The sequence below is a fragment of the Balaenoptera physalus genome (assembly GCF_965194825.1).
Source record: "Balaenoptera physalus genome assembly, chromosome: 10".
Classification (NCBI taxonomy): domain Eukaryota; kingdom Metazoa; phylum Chordata; class Mammalia; order Artiodactyla; family Balaenopteridae; genus Balaenoptera; species Balaenoptera physalus.
This window is the reverse complement of record NC_138889.1, coordinates 10,670,933-10,696,652: the sequence shown is the minus strand read 5'-3', so window position 1 is coordinate 10,696,652 and position 25,720 is coordinate 10,670,933. Positions and strand designations below refer to the sequence as shown.

The window sequence follows — 25,720 nt, the reverse complement described above, 5'->3', positions numbered from 1 at the left end:
CATCAGCTCTTCTGCACCTTGTACCTGTATAAAGTAAAGGGAGAACATAAACCCAAAGGTTAAGGACAGGTAAGTCTGTGAAATAAGGAAAATAAAAGGATTTCTGAAGCATTGTTTCTGGAGGAACCATCAGAATGAGACATTTCTCCAAAGGGGGGGATACAAGCCCTCTCATCAAAGAAGATGCCTCTTAGCCTCGTTCTTCTGTTCTCTGTGACCCAGGCTTGGCGTGAGTGCCGGTCTGACCCCTCAAAGCAGCCTGCCTTGACCCGGCAAGCATTTGTTTCCCAGCTGGGTCATTACACTGGGAAGCTCTTCCTGACCTTTCTGTATTCTTGGGATTGGATGGAATGACAGTAATAAAGGTTACTCTGAACAGGGTGGAGCTTCTCCAGAGAACAGTTTGCCCTTAGCATGGGTGATACCATGTGTTTTCTCTGTCTATGATGAAGCACATCTTCTCGACATGTGAAGATCTCATTAAAAAAAAAAAAAAAAAAAAAAAAAAAAAGGCCCCAGGAAAGAGATTGCACCACCTCTCCTCTCTTGGTTACTTCTTTCTATGTTTTCAAGTCCTACTATTGAGAAAGTTCTGCTGAAGATCTAACTGAAATCCCCCATGGTATAATTCAAACTCATTCTCTCTTGTTTTGTCCTCAGTGAAGATGAGAGACTATCAGGTCATTATCCTTTGAGAATATTCCTTCAGAGACTTATTGTTAGTAACTTGGGCTGTTGCTTCCAGATAGTAAGAGAAGCCTTGATTTGGGCTACCAGTTACTTGGTGCTCACTGATTCCCCGGTGGAGGTTGTGGAGCCCTGAAGACACAGTGGAGGAACTGGCAACCACACACGTTAGAAGGCAGAGCCAGTCTCAGAGGTGAGCAGAGTAGGAAGTGGCCCGCCCATTCAGAAAGTTCTTAGGGACACTGGACAATTCCTCTGAAGTGCCTTCTCCATGCTTGGACTCCTTCCCAAAATGCCTCTATTAGTTGACACGCCTTTTGTTTAGCAGCCAAAGAGATTAGGCTGAAAATGTAGATAACTCAGGAGAAGTAATTCTCAAGTTTAACAAACATTTTTTGGGCACTTACAGAGAATCAGGTGCTGTCCTAAGTGCTTGGGGCACAAAGATGGATACAAGTGGCCCTTCCTTGAGGAGCTCACAGCCTGTGGGGGAGACTAGTGTGCAAAAGATAATTTCAGTAGAATATGGAATTTGGACTAAAACATTAAAAAATAAAGGTCTGAGGAAAAGATCTGCTGGGAGGGAGATGGGAGGAGCGTCCTGGGACCTAGATTTCACCCCCGAATAGCCTTACTTTTCTCGCACTCAGCTGCCACCCCTTAGTACCTACAGTTCTGGTCTGCATCTCGCTCAGAGAATCTAGTCTTCATGGTAGATGAGATTTGTGTGGTCATTTCACCTTTGAGCAAACTGAGAAGTGCAAGGTCAGTGGACAAAGCTGGTCAGTGGCAGAGATGGCTCTAGAATACTGATCTCCTGCAACCTAACTATCGTATTCTGCCCACCCCATGTCCCTAGGAGCCTATCTTGGCCCAGGATGGAGCCATATCTTCATCAGCGAACCCAGGAAGCTCAGACAGGCCTCATCCATTGTTAGGGGCAGGGTGATGGTTGTCCTAGGACGACTGCCTTTGTGCCAGTCCAGGGGGCTGTCTGAGGCAGCATCGGAGGTAGAGGCTCTGGTTCTGTTATTTATTTATTTATTTTTTGCTGTGTGGTCCTGGGCAGGTTACTCAGTCTCTCTGGGCCTCAGTGTCTTTCTCCTTGGTAAAATGGAGAGTATACATTTCTTCTTCATCTTGTAAGACAGAATTCAGTAGATGTGTCTGAAGAATTATGCTCATGTTATCATTAGTTAATAAAACTGAGATTTCTTTGGTGGTCTGTGAGGTTTTGAGTCTGCTGCTCTGGTTAGTATAAGCTGAACAGTGGTTTGTTGCTGCTTTGATGAGATGTCACTTTTCTGATATATTGATACGTGGTGAAAATGAGTTTATACTTTGTGGGCTGCTCTTGGCTGGCTGTCTCTTCAGTGTTGGTCTGCTTAAGGTTCTGAATCCAGGCTTATTTCTCCTTCTCCGTCTCCCCTCCCTCTCCCTCACCCCACCCCCTTTCCTTCTCCTGAATCTACATACTATCCTTGGACTATTTTATTCACTCTCTTGAATTTAATTATTCCTGCATGGTGATGATTCTCACACTTACATCTCAGACCTCATCTCTTTCCTGAGCCTTAAGCTCATCTCTCCAACTGGCTGATGGGCATTTCCATTGGAATGTTCTTCAAAACAGTCCATAACTGAACTCTTCACCTTTCCCTCCAAACCAGTTCCTCTCACTCTGTTCCTTGAGGGGAGGGTTGGTACCCTTCAGTTTTGCACGGTTTCCCTCCTTTGGAGGAAGTCTGTCTTCTCATCTCCACCACCATCTCGGCTCCCTGGGCCATCACCATCTCTCACATATGTTACTCAAGCGTCCTCCTAACTGGTCTCCCTGATGCCGCTCACCCTGCAGCCAGAGTTACCGTTCAGTGCCTTGGATGGATGCTTCCTTTTATTTCTAGGTCTTCACAGACATTGTTCCTTTGTGCGGAATTCCTCTTTTGTAACACTGACCCCCTTGGCCACCCTGCCCTTCTTCTCGTTTGGATCTTAGCTTAGTTATTGTTGCTCTAGCAAGTATTTCCTGACTCACGTATTTATTACATCTGTGTTCTTAAGTTGTGGCTACTTGGTCACATTGTATCTTTCACTGGATCAGAAGCTGTGAGGGCAGAGTTAATTGTGTTCAGTGTTTGTTTTATTCAGTGCTTGCTGAGCTCTTTGCGTGGAATGTAGTAAACATACACTTAGGGAGTGAATAAATAATCAAATGGATGAAGGACTCGAAGGAAATTTGATTTTCATGGAATTCTATTGGAAATCATTTTACAAAGCAGGAAGTCCTCCTGAAGTTGAATAATTATGCCCTCGTGGGCCATTTATGTAAATCTGGATTACTATGTATTGTTTGTCTGTTTTAAGGCTTTTGGTTTCTTTCATGGTTTTTCCTTTGTACTGTGTCTTCCCTCAGACTGCAGGTGCCCAGAGACCAGACATGGCTGCTCTTCTAAGTGTGTTCTGTATTTGGGGAGACAACTTTGGCATCACCAGGTGAAGAGTGGTTGACCTCTCCCAAAACGAGGCTCCAGAGAGCAAAGCACATGGGGGGCAATATTTTGGCTCGTACTCAACCTGGGGCCCAGGTACAGTCTACAAATAGTGGTTAGCCTTTTCCCACCAAAGACCTGTGGCAGCTTTGAAGGCTATTTTTATTTTTGGAGCTGTGGTTGCCATGGTAACACAGTACATTTTTCTGTAGTCTTCTGATTCCAGGTCAGGACAACAGTTGTTCCTCTTGCAGGAGAGAAGGATTTTGTGATAGATGCACCCTTCCTCCTACCCTTGTTCCCTCCTACTTAATCCAACCAATATTTATTGAACACGTATTACGTGCCAGGTACTGTTCTAGACACCAGAACCAATAGTGAACAAAATAGTTTCTGCCCTAGACAGCTTACATCCTAGAGAGGGGAGAAAGACAGTAAACAAATTAACAATACAACATTGATCCCTACTTATTTAAAAACAAGTTACTTGAGCACATCACTGAAAGGGAATTAGTGTGTTTTCTAAAATTGGAAAATCAGGAGTTGTAAAAGGAATGCCTTCCACGCTGTGCTGGAGAGAGATATGTTGGGCGTGGAGCTGGGGGCTGACTCCCGTCCCACTGATAGTAGGACTTCATTCAGTTCTGGAATGCGGATGCACCTGTTGCTCTGACCTCTCCCAAGACCTAGGGAGACATGGTATTAAGCTGGGCCTCTCTCTGCAGCTGTCAGGTGCCAGGGCAGTTGTTCTCCTGGTGTTTTGCTTCTTTCTTCCTCTTTGCTCCAGTGGAAACCAAGAGCCAAAGGGCTGCCAATACAAATGGCCCTTCTTTATGTCGTGTAATGAGAGCCTTGAAGGCAGGTTGGGAATGCCATTAACTGAGGGACTATAGAGTATGGAGCCTTGAACTGGGAGCCTGGGGGGAGGTGCAGAGGAGAGAGGGGATGTTGACACCTGCTGTTGGGCTGTTGGGAGATTCCGGTCAGAGCGGCAGAGAATGGTGCCCGCTTGGACTCAAATGAATGCAGTGCTGGCAATAGCAATGTGATAATCTCTTAATGTGGGGAGGATTTGATCCTTTTTTCCGTGATTTACAAGGCCCTGGGCTCCGGAAGCCGGCGCAGAGTATAATTATTCTTTGTATTTGCCCCAGCACTTGCCACAGTGCCTGGCACACACCGAGCCTTCCAGTAACATGCTTCTGGCACGACGCTCCACCACTTCATTTGTTCCCGCATCCTACGGGGTGGATGTAATGAGTATGTCCACTTGGATTTAAGGGAATTGAAACTCTGAAACACGCCCACATCCGTACAACTGAGTAATGATGGAAACCTGACTCAAAAAGGTCGTGTCCTGTCACCTTTAATTTAGGCCTTTTTCTGTATTGTGCAAACATGTATACATCTGGCATTATACCAAGGCTGATGTTTGTGAGCTAACGATGTGGGTCATTAAAATCCACAGGAAATGGTAAGTAAAGACCAAATATTAGGAGTGGCTGTTTCAGCATGCCTCACCCTGTGAAAAGCTTTGTTTGGATTTTACTTCCCCTCCATTCCCTTCCCACTTGGAGGGACACATTAAACCTTCAGGCTGTCACAGCGAGGCGAGTCCAGATTCCGCAAAATCTGACAGCTTGGTTGCTCTGTGCCCGCCACTGAGCTCTGACTGGCCTGTGCCCTTGAAGGGTTTAGTCTAGTGTATTTATTATTCATCCACTCATTTGTTCAACAACAGATTTTAACTGAGTGTCTATTAGGCAGTCAATGCAAATCATACAAATAAATGTAAAATTTGAAGATGTGGCCAGTGCTTCCACAGAGGGGACACCAGTAGCCGTTAACATTTGGTGGTCCTGGTGATTGGCCAGACTTTGTTGTGAAGGACATCCTCTCTGTAGAAGATCTTCCTGAGGAAGTGGGGTTGCATGGACATTTTGTTTTAGGAGAGCAGAAGCAATTTCCTCACAACATAGGGCCTAGCTCCTTCATTTCACAGAATAGGCAAAGATGGCTCATGTTTTGTTGGCTGGAGAATCCCAGCTGTGAACATGGGGGTAACCAGGGCTTTTTCTGCTCCTTCCACTTTCTGCTGGATGTAGAACCATTGAATGTTCCTTTGGTTTCTCCAGCAGAGGATGGGCAGGAAAAACAAAAATTCTGTTTCTCACAAACATCGTTGATGCAGTGATTCAGAATTTAGGTATTTTGGGCTTCTTAACTGCATTTTTCTCCCTCATAGCCACAGAGAATCTAGAGTCCTAGAGCCTCTACCCGCCGTTGCCTGCTAGATTAAGGCCCCTTTGCTTGACAGGTGCTATTTGCAAATAATTCATTTTCACTGTCTTAATCAGCTCAGTAGTATCCTCAGAAGGTTAATAAGAAATAGTTGGCACCGATAACCTCATCCACTAGAGGGCAGACAACAGAAGCAAGAAGAACGACAATTCTGCAGCCTGTGGAACGAAAACCACATTCACAGAAAAATAGACAAAATGAAAAGGCAGAGGACTTCGTACCAGATGAAGGGACCAGATAAAACCCCAGAAAAACAACTAAATGAAGTGGAGATAGGCAACCTTCCAGAAAAAGAATTCAGAATAATGATAGTGAAGATGATCCAGGACCTCGGAATAAGAATGGACACAAAGATTGAGAAGATGCAAGAAATGATTAACAAAGACCTAGAAGAATTAAAGAACAAACACCTAGAAGAATTAAAGAAGAAACAAACAGAGATGAACAATACAATAACTGAAATGAAAAATACACTAGAAGGAATCAATAGCAGAATAACTGAGGCAGAAGAACGGATAAGTGACCTGGAAGACAGAATGGTGGAATTCACTGCTGCGGAACAGAATAAAGAAAAAAGAATGAAAAGAAATGAAGACAGCCTAAGAGACCTCTGGGACAACATTAAACGCAACAACATTCACATTATAGGGGACCCAGAAGGAGAAGAGAGAGAGAAAAGACCCGAGAAAATACTTGAAGAGATTATAGTCGAAAACTTCCCTAACATGGGAAAGGAAATAGCCACCCAAGTCCAGGAAGTGCAGAGAGTCTCAGGCAGGATAAACCCAAGGAGAAACATGCCAAGACACGTAGTAATCAAATTGACAGAAATTAAAGACAAAGAAAAATGATTGAAAGCAACAAGGGAAAAATGACAAATAACATACAAGGGAACTCCCATAAGGTTAACAGCTGATTTCTCAGCAGAAACTCTACAAGCCAGAAGGGAGTGCCACGATATATTTAAAGTGATGAAAGGGAAGAACCTACAACCAAGATTTCTCTACCCAGCAAGGATCTCATTCAGATTTGATGGAGAAATCAAAAGCTTTACAGACAAGCAAAAGCTAAGAGAGTTCAGCACCACCAAACCAGCTCTACAACAAATGCTAAAGGAACGTCTCTAAGTGGGAAACACAAGAGAAGAAAAGGACCTACAAAAACAAACCCATAACAATTAAGAAAATGGTAACAGGAACATACATATCGATAATTACCTTAAATGTGAATGCATTAAATGCTCCAACCAAAAGACACAGGCTTGCTAAATGGATACAAAAACAAGACCCGTATATATGCTGTCTACAAGAGACCAATTTCAGACCTATGGACACATACAGACTGAAAGTGAGGGGATGGAAAAAGATATTCCACGCAAATGGAAATCAAAAGAAAGCTGGAGTAGCAATACTCAGATAAAATAGACTTTAAAATAAAGAATGTTACAAGAGACAAGGAAGGACACTACATAATGATCAAGGGATCAATCCAAGAAGAAGATATAACAATTATAAATATATATGCACCCAACATAGGAGCATCTCAATACATAAGGCAACTGCTAACAGCTCTAAAAGAGGAAATCGACAGTAACACAGTAGTGGGAGACTTTAACACCTCACTTACACCAATGGACAGAGCATCCAGACAGCAAATTAATAAGGAAACACAAGCTTTAAATTACACAATAGACCAGATAGATTTAATTGATATTTATAAGACATTCCATCCAAAAACAGCAGATTACACTTTCTTCTCAAGTGCACATGGAGCATTCTCCAGGATAGATCACATCTTGGGTCACAAATCAAGCCTTGGTAAATTTAAGAAAATTGAAGTCATACCAAGCACCTTTTCCAACCACAATGCTATGAGATTAGAAATCAATTACATGGAAAAAAATGTAAAAAACACAAACACATGGAGCCTAAATAATATGTTACTAAATAACCAACAGATCACTGAAGAAATCAAAGAGGAAATCAATAAATACCTAGAGACAAATTACAATGAAAACACAATGATCCAAAACTTACGGGATGCAGCAAAAGCAGTTCTAAGAGGGAAGTTTATAGCTATACAAGCCTACCTCAAGAAACAAGAAAAATCTCAAGTAAACAATCTAACCTTACACCCAAAGGAACTAGAGAAAGAAGAACAAACAAAACCCAAAGTTAGCAGAAGGAAAGAAATCATAAAGATCAGAGCAGAAATAAATGAAATAGAAACAAAACAATAGCAAAGATCAATAAAACTAAAAGCTGGTTCTTTGAGAAGATAAACAAAATTGATAAACCTTTAGCCAGATTCATCAAGAAAAAGAGGGCGAGAACTCAAATAAATGAAATTATAAATGAAAAAGGAGAAGTTACAACAGACACCGCAGAAATACAAAGCATCATAGAAGACTACTACAAGCAACTCTATGCCAATAGAATGGACCCCCTGGAAGAAGTGGACAAATTCTTAGAAAGGTATAACCTTCTAAGACTGAACCAGGAAGAAATAGAAAATATGAACAGACCAATCACAAGTATTGACATTGAAACTGTGATTAAAAATCTTCAAACAAAAGTCCAGGACCAGATGGCTTCACAGGTGAATTCTATCAAACATTTAGAGAACAGCTAACACCCATCCTTCTCAAACTCTTCCAAAAAATTGCAGAGGAAGGAACACTCCCAAACTCATTCTATCAGGCCACCATCACCCTGATACCAAAACCAGACAAAGATGCTACAGAAACAGAAAAGTACAGACCAATATCACCGATGAATACAGATGCAAAAATCCTCAACAAAATACTAGCAAACAGAATCCAGCAACACATTAAAAGGATCAAACACCATGATCAAGTGGGATTTATCCCATGGATGCAAGGATTCTTCAATATACGCAAATCAATCAATGTGATACACCATATTAACAAATTGAAGAATAAAAACCATATGATCATCTCAATAGATGCAGAAAAAGCTTTTGACAAAATTCAACACCCATTTATGATAAAAACTCTCCAGAAAGTGGGCATAGAGGGAACCTACCTCAACATAATAAAGACCATATACGACAAACCCACAGCAAACATCATTCTCAATGGTGAAAAACTGAAAACATTTCCTCTAAGATCAGGAACAAGACAAGGATGTCCACTCTCGCCACTATTATTCAACATAGTTTTGGAAGTCCTGGTCATGGCAGTCAGAGAAGAAAAAGAAATAGAAGGAATACAAATTGGAAAAGAAGAAGTAAAACTGTCACTGTTTGCAGATGACATGATACTATACATAGAGAATCCTAAAGATGCCACCTGCAAAGTACTAGAGCTAATCAATGAATTTGGTAAAGTTGCAGGATACAAAATTAATGCACAGAAATCTCTTGCTATCCTATACACTAACAGCGAAAGATCAGAAAGAGAAATTAAGGAAACAATCCCATTCACCATTGCAACAAAAATAAAGTACCTAGGAATAAACCTACCTAAGGAGGTAAAAGACCTGTACTCAGAAAACTATAAGACACTGATGAAAGAAATCAAAGATGATACAAACAGATGGAGAGATATACCATGTTCTTGGATTGGAAGAATCAATATTGTGAAAATGACTATACTCCCCAAAGCAATCTGTAGATTCAGTGCAATCCCTATCAAATTACCCATGGCATTTTTTACAGAACTAGAATAAAAAAATCTTAAAATTTGTATGGAGACACAAAAGACCCTGAATAGCCAAAGCAATCTCGAGGGAAAAAAACGGAGCTGGAGGAATCAAACTCCCTGACTTCAGCCTATACTACAAAGCTGCAGTAATCAAGACAGTATGGTACTGGCACAAAAACAGAAATATAGATCAATAGAACAGGATAGAAAGCCCAGAGATAAACCCACGCACCTGTGGTCAACTAATCTATGACAAAGGAGGCAAGGATATGCAATGGAGAAAAGACAGTCTCTTCAATAAGTGGTGCTGGGAGAACTGGACAGCTACATGTAAAAGGATGAAATTAGAACACTCCCTAACACCACACACAAAAATAAACTCAAAATGGATTAGAGACCTAAATGTAAGACTGGACACTATAAAACTCTTAGAGGAAAACATAGGAAGAACACTCTATGACATAAATCACAGCAAGATCTTTTTTGATCCACCACCTAGAGTAATGGAAATAAAAATAAAAATAAACAAATGGGACCTAATGAAACTTAAAAGCTTTTGCAAAGCAAAGGAAACTGCAAACAAGACAAAAAGACAACCCTCAGAATGGGAGAAAATATTTGCAAATGAAGCAATGGGCAAAGGATAAATCTCCAAAATACATAAACAGCTCATGCAGCTCAATATTAAAAAAACAAACAACCCAATCAGAAAATGGGCAGAAGACCTAAATAGAAATTTCTCCAAAGAGGACATACAGATGGCCAAGAAGCACGTGAAAAGCTGCTCAACATCACTAATTATTAGAGAAATGCAATTCCAAACTACAAAGAGGTCTCACCTCACACCAGTTAGAGTGGGCATCATCAGAAAATCTACCAACAACAAATGCTGGAGAGGGTGTGGAGAAGAGGGAACCCTCTTGCACTGTTGGTGGGAATGTAAATTGATACAGCCACTATGGAGAACAGTATGGAGGTTCCTTAAAAACCTAAAAATAGAATTACCATATGACCCAGCAATCCCACTACTGGGCATATACCCAGAGAAAACCGTAATTCAAAAAGACACATGCACCTCAGTGTTCATTGCAGCACTATTTACAGTAGCCAGGTCATGGAAGCAACCTAAATGTCTGTCAACAGATGAATGGAAAAAGAAGATGTGGTACATATATACAGTGGAATATTACTCAACCATAAAAAGGAACGAAATTGGGTCATTTTTAGAGATGTGGATGGATCTAGAGACTGTCATACAGAGTGAAGTAAGTCAGAAAGAGAAAAAATATCGTATATTAATGCATATATGTGGAACCTGGAAAAATGGTACAGATGAACTGGTTTGCAGGGCAGAAATAGAGACATAGATGTAGAAAACAAACTTATGGACACCAAGGCGGGAAAGTGGCGGGGGGTGGTGGTGGTGGGATGAATTGGGAGATTGCGATTGACATATATACACTAATATGTGTAAAAAGGTAACTAATAAGAACCTGCTGTATAAAAAATAAAAAAAATAAAATTCAAAAAAAAAAAAAGAGACAAGCTGTGGCCAATGATGAGCTGACATGGGAATCCAAAGTCTCAGCACCTTTACCTCAACCGGGGTAATACCAAAAAGGCATCCTAGCTCAAAGCTCCCCATGGAATTGGCAAAAAACCAAACAAAAAACCCCAAAATAGTTGGCACCATGCAGGGAACTCCAGACCCCACTCATCCAGGTGAAGTGGATAGGTAATGGAGAATGATTGAATGAATGAATGAATGAACGAACCTTTAAAAATAAATATATTGTGTATTTAGTACATATAAATATTACATATGTTGTGTGTATTTATACACATATGTATATACATATATTTTTAAACCCTGGGTGTCCCATAGGGCAAGTGAGGTCCCATTGGCCGTGGGATGGTGACTCACATTTACCAGCAAGAAATTTTAATTTGTGTATTGAATGCAAGATTCTTGTCTTGATGTCGGCAGTCGGGTTAGATCCATCCATGTCAGAGAGACTCAGATACTTGGCCTGCTCTGTTCTGGTTGAGGACAGGATAAGCTCACCTGTGGCTGAGTGATGAAGGGTCTGGAGTCACAGGTGGCAACTGATTGTGAATTAGAGAGTGATGGGGGCAGCTGAGGAAGAGAATGTTTCTACCTCTCCCAAGGCTGTTCCTCTGCAAAATACTGTCCATAACTTCCCAAGCCGACTCTGTTCCTCACTCTGTCTACACAGATGACTTCCCAGGGGCTGCCTTTGACTTCTATTCCAGTAGCAGTTTCCAGCCTGCTTCCATGGGGTAAAATTCCAGCCTGGAGCGAGTTTTCTTCCCTCGGGCTGCTTTGTATCATCAGTTTCCTCCTGCATAAACGGAGGATCATGATAATCCCCACCTTGTAGGTTGGTTTGAAGATGAACTAAGAAAGGTAAGGCATCTCTCTAAAGTGTCTGTGCACAGTACGTGCTCACTTTCTGATCGTTTCCTTTTATCTCCCTCCCCTTCAAATTCAAGGGAAAGAGGTGTTTTCGTATTGGTGTCCTTTGGGGCCAAGCTTATCTGATCTGAAGGACAGGCCCTGGGACTTGTGGTTCTTTGTCATTGCACCACCTTTGCTGAGTCACTTGGGGTTGGCAGACGTGGAAAAAATAGTGGTCCAGAGGGTGGTTAGGGCAGTGTGTGATCAGCTAAGGCAGCCTGTCCCGTCTCAGTATTTCCCTGTGCACTTCTGGAACCTGATCCCCCTTCTCACGGGAAAGGGAGGGGACCAAGTAACCAGCGCTGAAGGTGTTACGCGTTATTTTGCCCGTGCTGAATTTCCTGTGATGTGGCTTCATGAATCTTTGATTTCAGCTTAATCAGTGCTGCCCTGTAAGGCTCTGTTGGAGGACTAAATGCTGGAGGGCAGGATTGTCTTCTGAGATTGAGATGAGTGGCATTCTTTGATATGCAGGATAATAAGGAGAGAAGATGCTTTTGGTGCTAGGGAGAAGATGCAGAAAGAGAACTTTTAGAAAAATGAGAAGTTGTAAGAAAGAGCCAAGGTAAGATTTAAAGACAGTCTTTAAGAGAGAGATGAGGTGGGGAGCGGGAGGTACAAACTGTTAGGTGTAAGATAGGCTCAAGGATGTATTGTACAACATGGGGAATACAGCCAATATTTTGTAATAAGTCAATGAAAGTTACCTTTAAAAATTACATAAAAAATTAAAAATTAAATTTAAAAACATATGAAGCATTTGTGAGATTAGGATTGGTTTTGTGTGTGCTCTGATGCTTCTGCCATCTTTCATGAGACTTATTTGGGGAACTTATAGTTTGAGAAACACTTTAACTTGTTATATCTGAATATTTTATGAGCACTTAGTCTTTTTTTTTTTTTGCTAAAGGCACAAAAATGATTTATTAATCTTTCAGCAAACATGCATCACAAACAAACAGAAATCATTCTCGCGGCCTGAAAAGCACCTGAAGGCGGGCTCAGGCGTGCCGGCCCACCCTCGGGACTTGCGTGCTGGTTGGACTGGAGGTGCCCCGGTGCCCGTTGGCACTCTGCCTCCAGGGCGGGGGTGTTAAAGTCCTCGGGTTCCAGATTCCAGGGGCAGAGCCCACAGCCCCTCCCTCGGCCTGGCCTCGGCCAGGAGCTCCCCCTCCCTGGAACGTCTGTGGAACCAGCTATGAGCAATTAGTCTTATATTAGTAGGAATATTGTGATCTGTTTTATCCCCATCAATATCAATGATAAATATTGTTTGAATATGTACTGTGTAAGAGACATGTTTAATATTTAGGAATATAGGAAAGCAAACATTTAAGTCTGCTTTGGTAGAATCTGCCACTTAATACTGATGTGAACTTGACATATTATTTTCTTTTTTGAGATTCCTCTTCTCACCACCTAATTTTATTATCTTCATTATATTTTTCACTTTTGAAATTATCCTATTTTTTAAGTTGTCTTTGTTGATGATCTGTATCCCATCTCTGCAGCTCTACTGCCAAGCCACAAGAATTTGAGGTCTTTAGGAGCAGGGGCCTTGGCCGCTACTATGTCTCTGGTTAGAACAGAGCTGGTACCTAGAAAACACTCAACGACAGCACAGACCGCATGCATTTTATGGAATGAACCGTGGTGGTTAGTAGTTATCCTTATTATGAGTGAGTGCACCAAAGGGCTAGGAAAAAAATGTAAAATACCTCCTCTTTGCTCTAGGAGTTTATATTCTCGGACCCGAAGTGCAGCTGTGGGCAGAACTCTGCTCTAAGAGCGTGCTGACTAGAGTTTTATTTTTTGCAACGCTATTAAATACCTCTGTGGCTTTATACGTGTCTCTTAACTTCTTTGGCCTTTGGCTTCCTGTTCTGAAAGGGAATGAAGTAGACAAGATCTTCTTTTTTCTTTTTCCCCCCTTTTAAAATATTTATTTATTTATTTATTTTGGCTGCACAGGGTCTTTGTTGCAGCATGCGGGATCTTCGTTGTGGTATGCATACGGTATCTAGTTCCCTGACCAGGGATCGAACCGGGCCCCCTGCATTGGGAGCGCAGAGTCTTACCCACTGGACCACGAGGGAAGTCCAGACAAGATCATCTTTTAGGCCTCTTTTTGCTGTCAGGGTTGGTCCATGACTTTATTAGTAGAATTATAGATGATGATAAAATGATAAGCTGCAGACACAGTAACAGTGAAAGGAAGCAGGGCTCAATAGGAGCCTGCAGCAGTGAGCCAGGACGGTTTCTGTCTCTGCCCGTGAAACGCCTCTCCAGGTATCTGAGTGACACCGGTCCTCCACTCCCTGCTGTGCACCCAAGGCCACCTCGCCCTCCTGGTTCAGTTCATGCAACTTCCTTCTCCGCCAATCGCTGAGCTTTCAAACTGATTTTCCCCGCAGATATCCTTACTTACTTAAACCTTCCTCAGCTTCCTTGCATGTTTGAGGCCAGAAGGGGCCTTTGTGGTCACCCAGCACACCCAGCAAACTGAGGTTCAGAACGGTGAGGCTACTTGATCTGTGTGCTGCCGAGCTAGTGGCAGAGCCAGAGCTGGACCCGGACTTCTGAGCCCAGCTCCAGCACTATTGCTGCACCGTACTTGTGCTCTGTTTTCCATATGTTTTTATTCTTCATAGTTGAGTGTTGCTTTACGCACGACTCCAAAATGAGTGTATATGGGTGCTATAGAGAACCCAGTTGGGTGCCCTGAAGTCTTTTCATAACCCACTTTAGCAGCCCTCCTGCTCTCGCTGCAGATACAGGGCTCACTGAAGATTTGCTACAGACTTACCTTACCATTAGTTGATGAAGGTGGTAATAATTAAGTAGTCAGCAGGTATTTATTGCCTGCCGCACTTTTGTTTTGCACTGTGCTGAAGTGGTGGGAATGCCAAAGAAGGAGCTAGAACTGCCCTCAAGCGCTGGCAGGCAGAGGAAGCAGGAGCTTCCAGATTTCTCCCTCACCTGCTCCCATCACCTGCAGTCAGGCACCTCCTGCCTCTTTCCCCGCTCGTCGGTTCTCTCCATCCTCATCTTCTTAGCTTGAGCCTTCATCCTCTCTGCTTTACTGAGAGGGCTTCCTTATAGGCCTCCCACTTAACCCTTTACTTTCTTCTAATAAACAAATCACTCCCCTCTCCAGATTTCTTCAATGCCTCCTTGTCCTCTACAGGATGAAATTTCCTCCTGTTTCTGGAACACACAAGGCCCTTTGTGACGCAGACCCTGCTTACTTGCGCACATTCATCTCTTGCCATTCCCACGTCCTCCTTCATCTCCAGCAGTGTGGGCTTCGTGCTAAGGTCGAGGTCCTTGACTGAGCTTGCATCTGTTTCTTGCCATGTACCAATCTCTCCACTTGGAATGTGGTCTGCTAGTCAAATTTTACTCATCTTTTAAATGTCAGCTCAAATGCTTCCTCCTCTGTGGAGTGCTATCTGTGTTCCCATGCAACCCAGGTGTTCTTTCGCTGGTATGGGTACTGAACTTTGTACATACATTTCCCCATCGTGCCCTCTGTGAAGCAGTTACCTTATTGTGTGTGATCTCATTGTTCGATGGACTGTCTCTTTCTCCACTAGGCAGTAAACTCCTTAAGGGTGGAATGTATCTTTCTCTTTGTGTCCCCTCAAATGGAGCCTGGCACATAGTAAGTGCTCCGGAAATGCTGGTTGGAATGAAAGATGTGATTTCACTAAGTACTATTGAAACTAAGTCAAGGATGGAATACTTTTGACCCCAAGAAGGAAGAGTTATTCCAAATGCTGTAGAAATGTCAGAAAGAATTGAGATAGGAAGAAAGGCCATTAGGCAGTCATTGGTGACCTTTGATAAAGGAACAGTTTGTATCAGGCAGTAGAATTGGAAGCTTGATTGTAGGGGGTGAAGTGAATAGAGAGGGAGTGGCTGCAGCTGGTGGGGATCACCAGTTAGGAGAGGTGGGTAATGAAAGGGAAAAAGGTGGGTAGCTTCAAGAAGTATGATGCAACCAAAATAGTCTGACCCATTTGGAGTGAATATTCGCCCTCTTGGGGCAACTGGGCATCACAAATACCAACTTGTCTCATCCAAATGAGACTCTGGCAGCTGAGCTCAGAAATGGAGCCTGCCCATGCAGTGTCATTCATTACCTTCTCACTCAAATTGCCCAGAGAAGGAACTGGATGTAAAGAAGAGTCTGAAGCAGATGGCTTTTTTGATCTAAAGAACCCTAGCTAAAGAAACAGGGAAGGGCCAGGGTTTCCCCTGCTTGTTGTAACCCCCCCACTCATTTGCTGCTGAAATGTGAGTGATGAGCAGGAAAGAGAGAGAACAGGAGCATTTTGAGTGGCAAGAACGTGTAGGGTATGTATGTACACGTGGAATACTTTTTAAGTGTCAACTCTGCAGATGGGCAATTACAGAATGGAAGTAGAGCTTTTGGACTAGCTCTCTGTGCTCCTATAATTTCCCCTCAACTCTGAGTCAGATCCCCTTAGCCAGTGATGCATGTTGTTGGGGAGGAAGAAAAATTTCCTGTATCCTTCTAGGTTCTTCTGGCTGGTCTAAGAATGAAATTGACATGAGACAGATGAACAGGAGAAAATCAAACAGAAGTTTAATAACATGTGCACACGGAAGAGACCCAGGAAATCTGAGTAATTTGTCGTCATGGCCCAAGCCCTCTCCTTAAATACCATCCTCAGCTAAAGACAGAAGAGGATGCTGAGGGTGGGGAGAGTCAGTGCTGGGAGGTGACCAGGAAAGGCACAGTGAACAAGGGTGATTGTGATTCAGATTTCAGTTGTTCCCTTCTCCACTGATAAGAGTTGCTAGAGATTTGGTCCTCCTTCTCTTCCAGGTGGAGAGGGAGACAGCCTGATAGATGGAGATTTCCCTTACAAATGCAAAAGTCTCTTACAGAAGGGCAACTCCTACTTGGTTTTTAGAGCCCTTCCCAGGTCTGCTGTTTTCATAACCAGCTTAAAACAATCGATGTGCCAAAGAGACCTATCTTAGGGTGGCAAATTCTGCTCCCATATAATGTATATGCTCTTAGCCCAGCAGAGTTACATAGAGGACTCAACACTCTTGCGGGCTTCAGGCATCTTCCAGCACAATCGCCGGCCTAGTCCTGAGCTTGGAAAAGCATTTAAAGGACATTGTTTTAGGGGGACTCTGTGTTGGTCAGAAAGAACATCGTAGATGAGTTATAGTTACAGTGGAGTTAGGGCAGATGAAGGGACTTGGTTACATTAAATGGGACACTTGTAGTCTTGCTCTAAATAAATCAAGAAGAATAGAACAGAATTTGAGTAAAAAATATTTCTTCAAATACTGACTTTTAAGTGAGATAATGTGAAAAATGCATAGAGTAGGCACTCAGTACATGTTAGTTTCCCTTTCCTCTATGAAACAAACTTTTGGTTCTTCATAATTTTCTTTTTTTTTTAATAGGGAGCATTTTCTTTTTTTTTTTTTAATTTTATTTATTTATTTTATTTATGGCTGTGTTGGGTCTTCGTTTCTGTGCGAGGGCTTTCTCTAGTTGTGGCAAGCGGGGGCCACTCTTCATCGCGGTGCACGGGCCTCTCACTATCGCGGCCTCTCTTGTTGCGGAGCACAGGCTCCAGACGCGCAGGCTCAGTAACTGTGGCTCACGGGCCCAGTTGCTCTGCGGCATGTGGAATCTTCCCAGACCAGGGCTCGAACCCGTGTCCCCTGCATTGGCAGGCAGATTCTCAACCACTGCGCCACCAGGGAAGCCCCGGTTCTTCATAATTGTCTTTAGCCTTTCAGCTTCATTTCTCAACACACATTAGGGTTCTTGAGGGTAGGGTCTTTGGGTACTTTTGTGTCTGCTGCTTTCTAGCACAGTACCTGGCCCACCCAAAGTTTGCTTTCTCATCTTTTCCCTGTTTACAGGCTGCCATTCAAAGAGTTCTTTAAATGAATTTTAAGTGAATGAATGATCCATTTTGTAGATCATCAAAATCTATTTTATGCCCTTGTCCATGTGGGTGAATCCCAGAGCAGAACTTGAAGAGGGTTAATTGAATATAGGACAGGATGCGATGGGCGGGGTGAGAGGTTGTTTCCTTAACATTCTCAAACCAAAAATTAATGATTTGTGGTTTATTCAACTTCTGTTTTCTTTTGTTCACTGTTCTCATAACAGGTGTTCCAGTACCTGTTGCCTTCTTGCTAGTAAAAAGTGGACAATGAGGGAATTTCCTGGTCCAGTGGTTCGGACTCTGTGCTTCCACTGCAGGGGGCATGGGTTTGATTCCCTGGTCAGGGAACTAAGATCCTGCATGCCGCATGGCATGGCCAAAAGAAAAAAAGACAATGAGTGGCGTATACCTTATCAGAAAGTTGTCAAAGTGCTTGGCTGAAAAGATAGGCATTTACTCCTGTGTGGAAAATCATTTGTGGAAACAGATCAGCCTGTTAGACCCTGACATCCTCACTCTAGGCCCAGTCCATACTGTTTCTTCCTAGGCCCCTGAGGGGCTCTCTGTGAGTTGGTAAATGACCGAAGTTCTTGGTTAGAACTGTTTTTATTTCTTGTAATTGGAAAAAAAAAACAACAAACCCATGATAACAGTTTTACCATAAACCAATTTTTCCTGGGGCTAAGGGCAAAGTTGGATGGGGGATGGATGGGGATGGGGACGGGAGTGGGGGCAGGGAAGGGGAGGCAAGGAGGCTGAAAGGCCTCTTTCTGGAAAACAGCACAACCTGCAGTCTGTCCTTGAACTCCATGGTCCCTCCATGGTATCTGGCCATTTGTCTATATTAGGGTTTCTGCATAAACAACCCTCCTCCCCCATGTGTCCTTTGTCCTGTAGGACTCAAGAATTCGTCCTTCTTTCTAGATGCATCAGCTTCTCCTCTCCTTGGGTGCCTCTGTCCTTGGCCCCTGGGGCAGAACACAAGGCTTTTTGTATCTTGCCTACCTTAACCTTTATGACTCATACACTTTCAGCTTAAGGGATTTGAATTCTGTTAACTAGAGGGAAACAGGTGATGACAAAATTAACTGCCAGTTGGAAAGCCAGAGTCATAAAATGTCTTGAAAACATTTATTTTTAATTGAGTTGGATCTTCAGTCAGCTGTAAAATAGACTCTTGCCACTTTTGGGGGGGGGGCGGGGGGGTGAATCTGGAACGTTCCTGTGGGAAATCACCAGTTGTTTCTGGAGCATCAGCTGCCCAGTCTACTCCAGGTTGGCTCCTAAATCAAGCTGCTTCTACCTCAGCTGGCAGTAGAATCAAGTTGGCACTGCCAAGTGTTTCCTACGCTTATTTCTGTGAAGAGGCCCTCAGGGCACTTGCATTTCTGCTCTGCGGCTGGCCTGCCCTTCCTGAGTCCTGCTCTCAGACCTAAATGAGATGGTCCTGGGCTCCCTGGTCTTCAAAGCCTCCCCCTTGGGCTCAGGCCAACCATCCCCTGGCTTCCTGGAAGTCCCTCGAGGCCTGGCTCTGGCTCTAGGAAGTCCTACGCTCTCGCTGGGCACAGTGCTCTGGTTTATTTGGTGTGCCTGTGGCTTTTTCACCAGCTGGTTGATGAAACAGCTCTACTCTGAGCCATAAGTTCTTTTTTTCAGTTATCATCACACTTGTTTATTTCTGTGACTTCACCTGTGGCCTTGAGACCTCATGGCAGGTTGCATTATCGGTCCCATCTCACGTCAGCGCCTGTTGACTGGTGCGGGCAAACGCTTGTCACTTCTCGTTTCAAGGTTTTTGCGGCCTTGGACCTCCCAGATGTTCTTGCTTTCTGGCTAAGGGCTGCCTCCTGCAGGGCAGAGACATTGGCAATTTCAGCAGAATGAACACTCAGGCTCTTCCCAGTTCCCCCACCCCAGGCTCACATCTCCCCCTGTCTCATCATTGAGGTCACTCCTGCCGCCCAGCCCTTCCCAGTCTTAAGTGAAGGCTATGGCCCAGCGTGGTCATGTGCTCAAGGTGAAAGAATCAAGAATTCTGGAGTAGAAAGCCTGGGTTGAAATCCTCATTCCTTAGCTTACCAACCATTCGCTCTTAGACATGTCATATATTCCCCTGAATCCTTATTTTCTTCATCTTTAAAATGAGGATCAGGAATTCCCTGGTGGTCCAGTGGTTTGGACTTGGCACTCTCACTGCCGAGGGCCCTGGTTTGATCCCTGGTCGGCTGGTCGGGGAACTAAAATCCCACAAGCCGCACGGTGCGACCAAAAACAAAACGAAAAAAACAATAAAATGAGGATCAGAGTATATATATATACATGTACATATATACACACATATATTCTATCTACTTTATAAGGTTGGAAATATCAGATGGAAGAATGTACAAGAAAGCACTTTGTAGACTGGAGAGCACTGTTTAAATGTGAAGGATTCCTGTTAGTATTAAACATATTAGTATGCAATAGCTTGACTACACTGAAAAAAGCAGCCAGTACTTGCGCTAAAGGAGGGTTTCTCTGATGCAGCCAACAGGTTATCTCCAAGGCTCGGGCAGGGCCACCATCAACACTGGCGATGGCCGCTCAGGCTTGGATTTGTCACAGCTCTGCAGCACAAAGGGTCAGGTAGGAAGAGAAGATCAGTGCGGCCCTGGAGAGACAGCCGCGCTTCTGTGTGACATGGGGCTCGACTGGCCAAGGTGGGAGATGCAGTTACCGAGGTGGGGTCTGCGGGATCCTGGAGAAGAGACATTTAGGGGACGATATGGACAAAGCTTGGAGGAATGAGTGGATGTGGTGTATTTGGGGAGCACAGTTGGCTCAGTGTCAACAGAACTTAGGCGGCACTTCCTGTGGGGGGAAGTTGAGAAGTTGGTTTCGTGTTGTAAGGCAAAGGTCTTTGGACTGTCATCTGTGACATTAGGGGAAACCTTCAGAGGACTTGGGAAGAGGCATGTCTAGCTCTGTTTTAGAAGATAAAGGCGGTGGTCTAGGCGAATTCCTTGCTGGACCGGCTTGCATCCGCCAGTTGTGCACATAGCTTCCCAGTTGTGATATTTTTAGTGACATCACGTTGGTGCTTGAAATCACACGTGGTGGGAGAATTTACAGCACAGAAGTCAACAAGTGATACAAGTCATTCCCCTCTCCCCTTCAAGCTGGTTGTTAAAAATTTATCCAGGGACTTCCCTGGTGGTGCAGTGGTTAAGAATCCACCTGCCAACGCAGGGTTCGAGCCCTGGGCCGGGAAGATCCCACATGCCGCGGAGCAACTACGCCCGTGCGCCACAACTACTGAGCCTGCGCTCTAGACCCCGCGAGCCACAACGACTGAGCCCGCGCGCCACAACTACTGAAGCCCACGCGCCTAGAGCCCATGCTCTGCAACAAGAGAAGCCGCCGCAATGAGAAGCCTGTGCACCGCAACGAAGAGTATCCCCCGCTCGCCACAGCTAGAGAAAGCCCGCGCGGAGCAACGAAGACCCAACAGCAGCCAAAAATAAATAAATTTATTTAAAAAAATTTATTTTTATTTATTAAAAAAAAAATTATCCAGCACAGTTAAGGGGCCATTTCAGTAGGGTAGGACTTTAGTACAATAGTTTGCAGACTTGGGATATGCCTTAAAAATCCTTCAGGCTCCACCCAGACACCCAGAATCAGAATCGAGGGCAAGTGAGGGTGTAGGAACCTACTTTTAAAAAAGTTTTCCATCAGTTCTTGTGCAGCCAGTCTGGTATGACCGGGGCAGACACAGAGGAGTAGGGAGGAGGGGATGGATATAAAAGATGTTTCAAAGGTAGGAGCAACAGAACTCAGCGACAGATCGGAGGTAGGGAGTGGAGGAGAGGGAACCGCTGAAACTATTTCTGAGTTTCCTTGTTTGGATAGCTAAGTGGATGGATGGTGATGCAGGTGGCTGAGCGAAGGAAAGCAGACGCAAGTGGTTTGGTAGAAGAGGTGAGAGTGTGGGAGGGAGCAGGCAGTTTGGGACATGCTGCTTGAGGAGCCCATGGACGCGGGGTCTTGGTCATGTCCTGTAAGCAGCTGGGTCCGGGGAACTGATGCTTGGTGGAACGATCCAAGCTGGTGGTACAGGTTTGGGAGTCAACATGGGGGTCGTTGAGGCCATGGACTTGCACGAGATTATCGGGGGAGAATATGTAGTGAAAAGGAGGTGACTGTGGGCAAAGCTCTAACCATGCAGAGGTTGGCAGAAGAGGAGCCAAGAGGAGAACCAGCAAACACCAGTTTGTATTTTGATTACCAAAGTCAGTGCTTCCTTGGAGGGACCAAAGGCGTAATAGAAACCACACATTGTTTCATTTGAATTCTATCAACCCAGTGTGATGAGGCGTGTTATTGGATGCTGACCTGAATGGTAGCTGTGTGCCTTTGACTTAAAACAGTCTCACAAATTAACCAGGAGACAGACAGTGTGTTGTCAGTTATCTCTTTCAAAACCTGATAGTTGGGAATATAATTTAAAGGTTCTTGGTGTGGAGGAAGTGGGGATGTGTGGGGAGCACAAGCTGGGCCTCTTGGTGTGTCCTGGGAAAGTCTCCTGACTTGTCCCTGTGAGGGGAGATCGACGGAGAAGGAACTTTAACCCATTTTGAGTCATTTAGATAAAGTGACCAGGATCAAGATGATTGTCCAAGGGACATCCCTGGCGGTCCAGTGGTTAGGACTCCACACTTCTACTGCCGGGGACCCGGGTTCGATCCCTGGTCTGGGAACTAAGATCCCGCAAGCCACGTGGTGCAGCCCCCCAAAAAAAGATGATTGTCCAAGATCAGGTTTTGAGGTTATCTGTGGACAAAGTGGCTTCTGGCTCTCCTGGGGTTTGAGAGCTCTTTGCAGCTTCCTGGCACTTCCTTCCTTCTCCAATGTGAAGGCTCTGGATTGGGAAGGAAGGGATTTTCTAAAGGCAGGAGGGGCCCCAGGGGGCTGGGGAGGGAGGAAGGCGAGGGAGGGTGGGAGGAGGCTGGCCTCTGAGACTCTGCTGCCCAGGGCCTTGGCGAATTCTCACAGACTTCAGGTCCTGGGAAACAACTCGTAGGCCCCGTTCCGTCCTGAGTAAAGGTTTACCACCAGGAGACCTGGTGAAGTTGTATTTACTCTCTTCAGACGGTGTAAGATTTCAGTGTGACGCTGAGTAGTGATTGAGGCCAAGGAAGCTCCTGGGATGTGGGAAACTAGGAAAAGGCAGTGTGTTCCTTTGGCTAAGCGCAATTGAAGAGAGATAAGCTGGCACAATTCTCCTTGCTTCCGCCCCCCCCCCCCCCCGACCCCGCCTTCAGGCCCCATTGGAGGGATGTAATGGGGTAGGTGTAAGTCTTTTAATTGTGTGAGGTGAGAGGCCTAGAATTTTGTCGTGGGTGAGGGATGCTTTACCCTTTGTGAAAACTATCTCAGAACAGGGCATTCGAGAAGATAATTTTTTTTTTCCAACCGAAGCTTGATTATCTATATTCTTGAGAGCCAGGGATTAGCATGAAAATTTAAAACTCATTGTTTGGGATTAGTAGGTACAAACTGCTATATATAAAATAGGTAAATAACTAGGTCCTACTGTATAGCATAGGGAACTATAGTCAATATCTTGTAATAAACTATAATGGAAAAGAATCTGAAAAAGAAGAGATATATATAGATTTATATATACACACACACATATATATGTGTGTGTGTATAACCAAATCACTTTGCTCTACACCTGAAACTAACACAAATTGTAAATCAACTATACTTCAGTAAAAAAAGAAAAAGAAAAAGGAATACCAATGTCACCAAAAAAAAAAAAAAGGTACAAACTTCCAGCTATAAAATACATTAAGTCCTGGGGATGTAATGTTCAGCATGGTGACAATAGTTAATAATATGATGTTGCATATTTGAAAGTGGCTGAGAGAGTAAATCTTAAAAGCTCTCATCACAAGGAAAAAAACTGTGGGACTTCCATGGTGGTCCAGTGGTTAGGACTTGGCGCTTTCACTGCTGGGGCCCGGGTTCAGTCCCTGGTTGGGGAACTAAGATCCCGCAGGCCTTGCGGTACGGCCAAAAAAAAAAAAAGTATGTATGGTGACAGATGTTAGACTTATTGTGGTGATCATTTTGCAATATATACAAATATCGAATCATTATGTTGTACACCTGAAACTAATACAATGTTTTATGTCAATTATACCTCAATCAAATAAATAAGTAAAAATTAAAAATGTTTTAAATTAACAAAAGAGAAAATTCAATACTCATAGGCATTTTAGAAAGAAAGAAACAAAAAAAAAGTTGCAGCCTTGGGCTTCAGAATCTTTTCCCACTGACGAATACCTGTGATGTCTAATTGGAGGGCCACCTTCTTTCCTGTTTGCCCTCCAATGGAGGCTCTGTCAGGCATGAGGTACGGCTTCCTCATGATGGATAACTGAGAGTTGGGCCACAACTCTGGCATAGGGGTGGCTATGCCACCCTATGGTGGCTTTATTTAGAAGGTTCACATCTAATTCAAGTTGGCATCTCCAGAGCACCAAACCCTGAAGCTTAGTCTGCTGGAAACATGGATGAATGAATGGTCCATCAGGAATTCATACAGACTGGTGGGCTCCTTGAGGTCACAGACCAGGCCTTACAAATCCAGTAAGGCCTAGCAGGATACTTTGAACACAGGTGTCCAGAAAAGGTTGATGAACATTTTGGAAGCACATTGTAATCTGGAGGGAGCATGTAATCTGTACTCAGCAAAGTGTCTTTCTGGACTGCTGGGGAGTATTCAGCAGAAAGTGGAGACCTCAGAGGGAGGACAAGGCTAGATATTTGTACATTAGTTTATCATGTTGTGCATCTAATATGTGCTAAGTACAGTGCTGGGCACTGGGGATGGAAAGAAATGACATAAAATGGGATCTTTGTTCTCAAATAACTTACAGCATGGTGGAAGGTATACGGAACTGAATCAGTAATTACTGTATCCCAAGGAGTATGATAAGTGTTATGATAAAGGGAAGTACAGGGCAGGGTGATATAGGGACCAGAGTGTGGGTGGTGGCCATCGAGGAAGATTTCCCTGAGAAGGTACAACTTTTGGAGGATGATAATAGCTATAATATTGAGTATCTACTCAGTGCCAGATACCTTTCTAAGTATTTTGTGGGTACTAATTTATTTAATTTTCACAACACCCCAGTGAAGAAGATACTTTTATCATCCCCAGTTTATGGAGGGTGAAATTGAGTAGGTGGAAGAATCGAGATTTGAGTGCTGACCGTCTAAAGCTAGAGCCCTCAGGCTTAATCCCTGAAGATCCTGCCTCAGCGATGGGAATGAGTGAAACAAAGAGGGGAGTGGAGAAAAGGACAAACCAGGCGGGAGAAGAGCAAAGTCAAAACCAGGGACAAGCAGAATGACCGGAGTGGAGAGTGAAATTCTGGAGCCGGTGAGGGAGATGTGGGAGATGTGGATGCTAGGAAGGTAGACGGCAGTCAGCTTACTGGGCTTTTATAGCTTAGTTTTAGGCTAAACTAAGGAGTTTTTGAACTTTGTTCTGAAATTAGGAGACGCCTAAAGGATTTTAAGCCAGGAAGAGGGGAATTCCCTGGCAGTCCAGTGGTTAGGACTCCTCACTTTCACTGCCAAGGGCCCGGACTCCAATCCCTGGTCGGGGAACTAAGATCCCTCAAACCAAGCGGTCAAAAAAAAAAAAAAAAAGTAGTAAGCCAGGAAGAGCCATGATCAAATCTGCATATCAGGAAGAACACTGTTGTATCAGTGTCAAGGGTAGACTGGAGCAGGGCCGGGTTGGCAACAGGCAAAGCAGTTAGGAGCCTATTAAAGTAATCCTCGCAGGGAGTGATGAGAGCTTGACCTCACGCAGTGGCAGAGTGTTGAAGGGAGGATGGGATGCCTTTGAGGGATAGTAAGGTAGCATCTGCAGGACCTGGTGTGAAATTGACATGGAGGTGCATTTCTAGTTTGCATGCATCCTTAGTTGTGGAGTCCAAGGAGAGGACAAAAAGGTGGTGAAATCAGTATCGGGCATGTTCAGTTTGAGATTCCTGTTGGACCCATTCACCATGGCAAATGTATGATAATAAAAATAAGTAGTATTAACATTTTTGGGGTACTTATTACTTGCCAAGACTTCTGTTAC

The 25,720-nt window shown here is 43.9% G+C and overlaps 1 protein-coding gene across 8 annotated transcripts in view; it reads left to right on the top strand.

Annotated features, from left to right (window-relative positions):
* GRAMD1B (GRAM domain containing 1B) overlaps window positions 1-25,720 on the top strand; it is a 196,896-nt gene that overhangs the window by 31,608 nt on the left and 139,568 nt on the right. Inside the window, exon 4 of one of the 8 annotated variants that reach the window (XM_082410867.1) lies at window positions 20,800-21,854. The exons of 6 other annotated variants lie outside the window; for them this stretch is intronic. In XM_082410867.1, coding sequence (XP_082266993.1) covers window positions 20,800-20,869 — 70 coding nt within the window. In that variant the 3' untranslated portion in view covers window positions 20,870-21,854. Of the gene's footprint in view, window positions 1-6; window positions 9,668-20,799; window positions 21,855-25,720 lie in introns of those variants that run through there. One more of the 8 variants, XM_082410858.1, reaches the window with a different exon arrangement.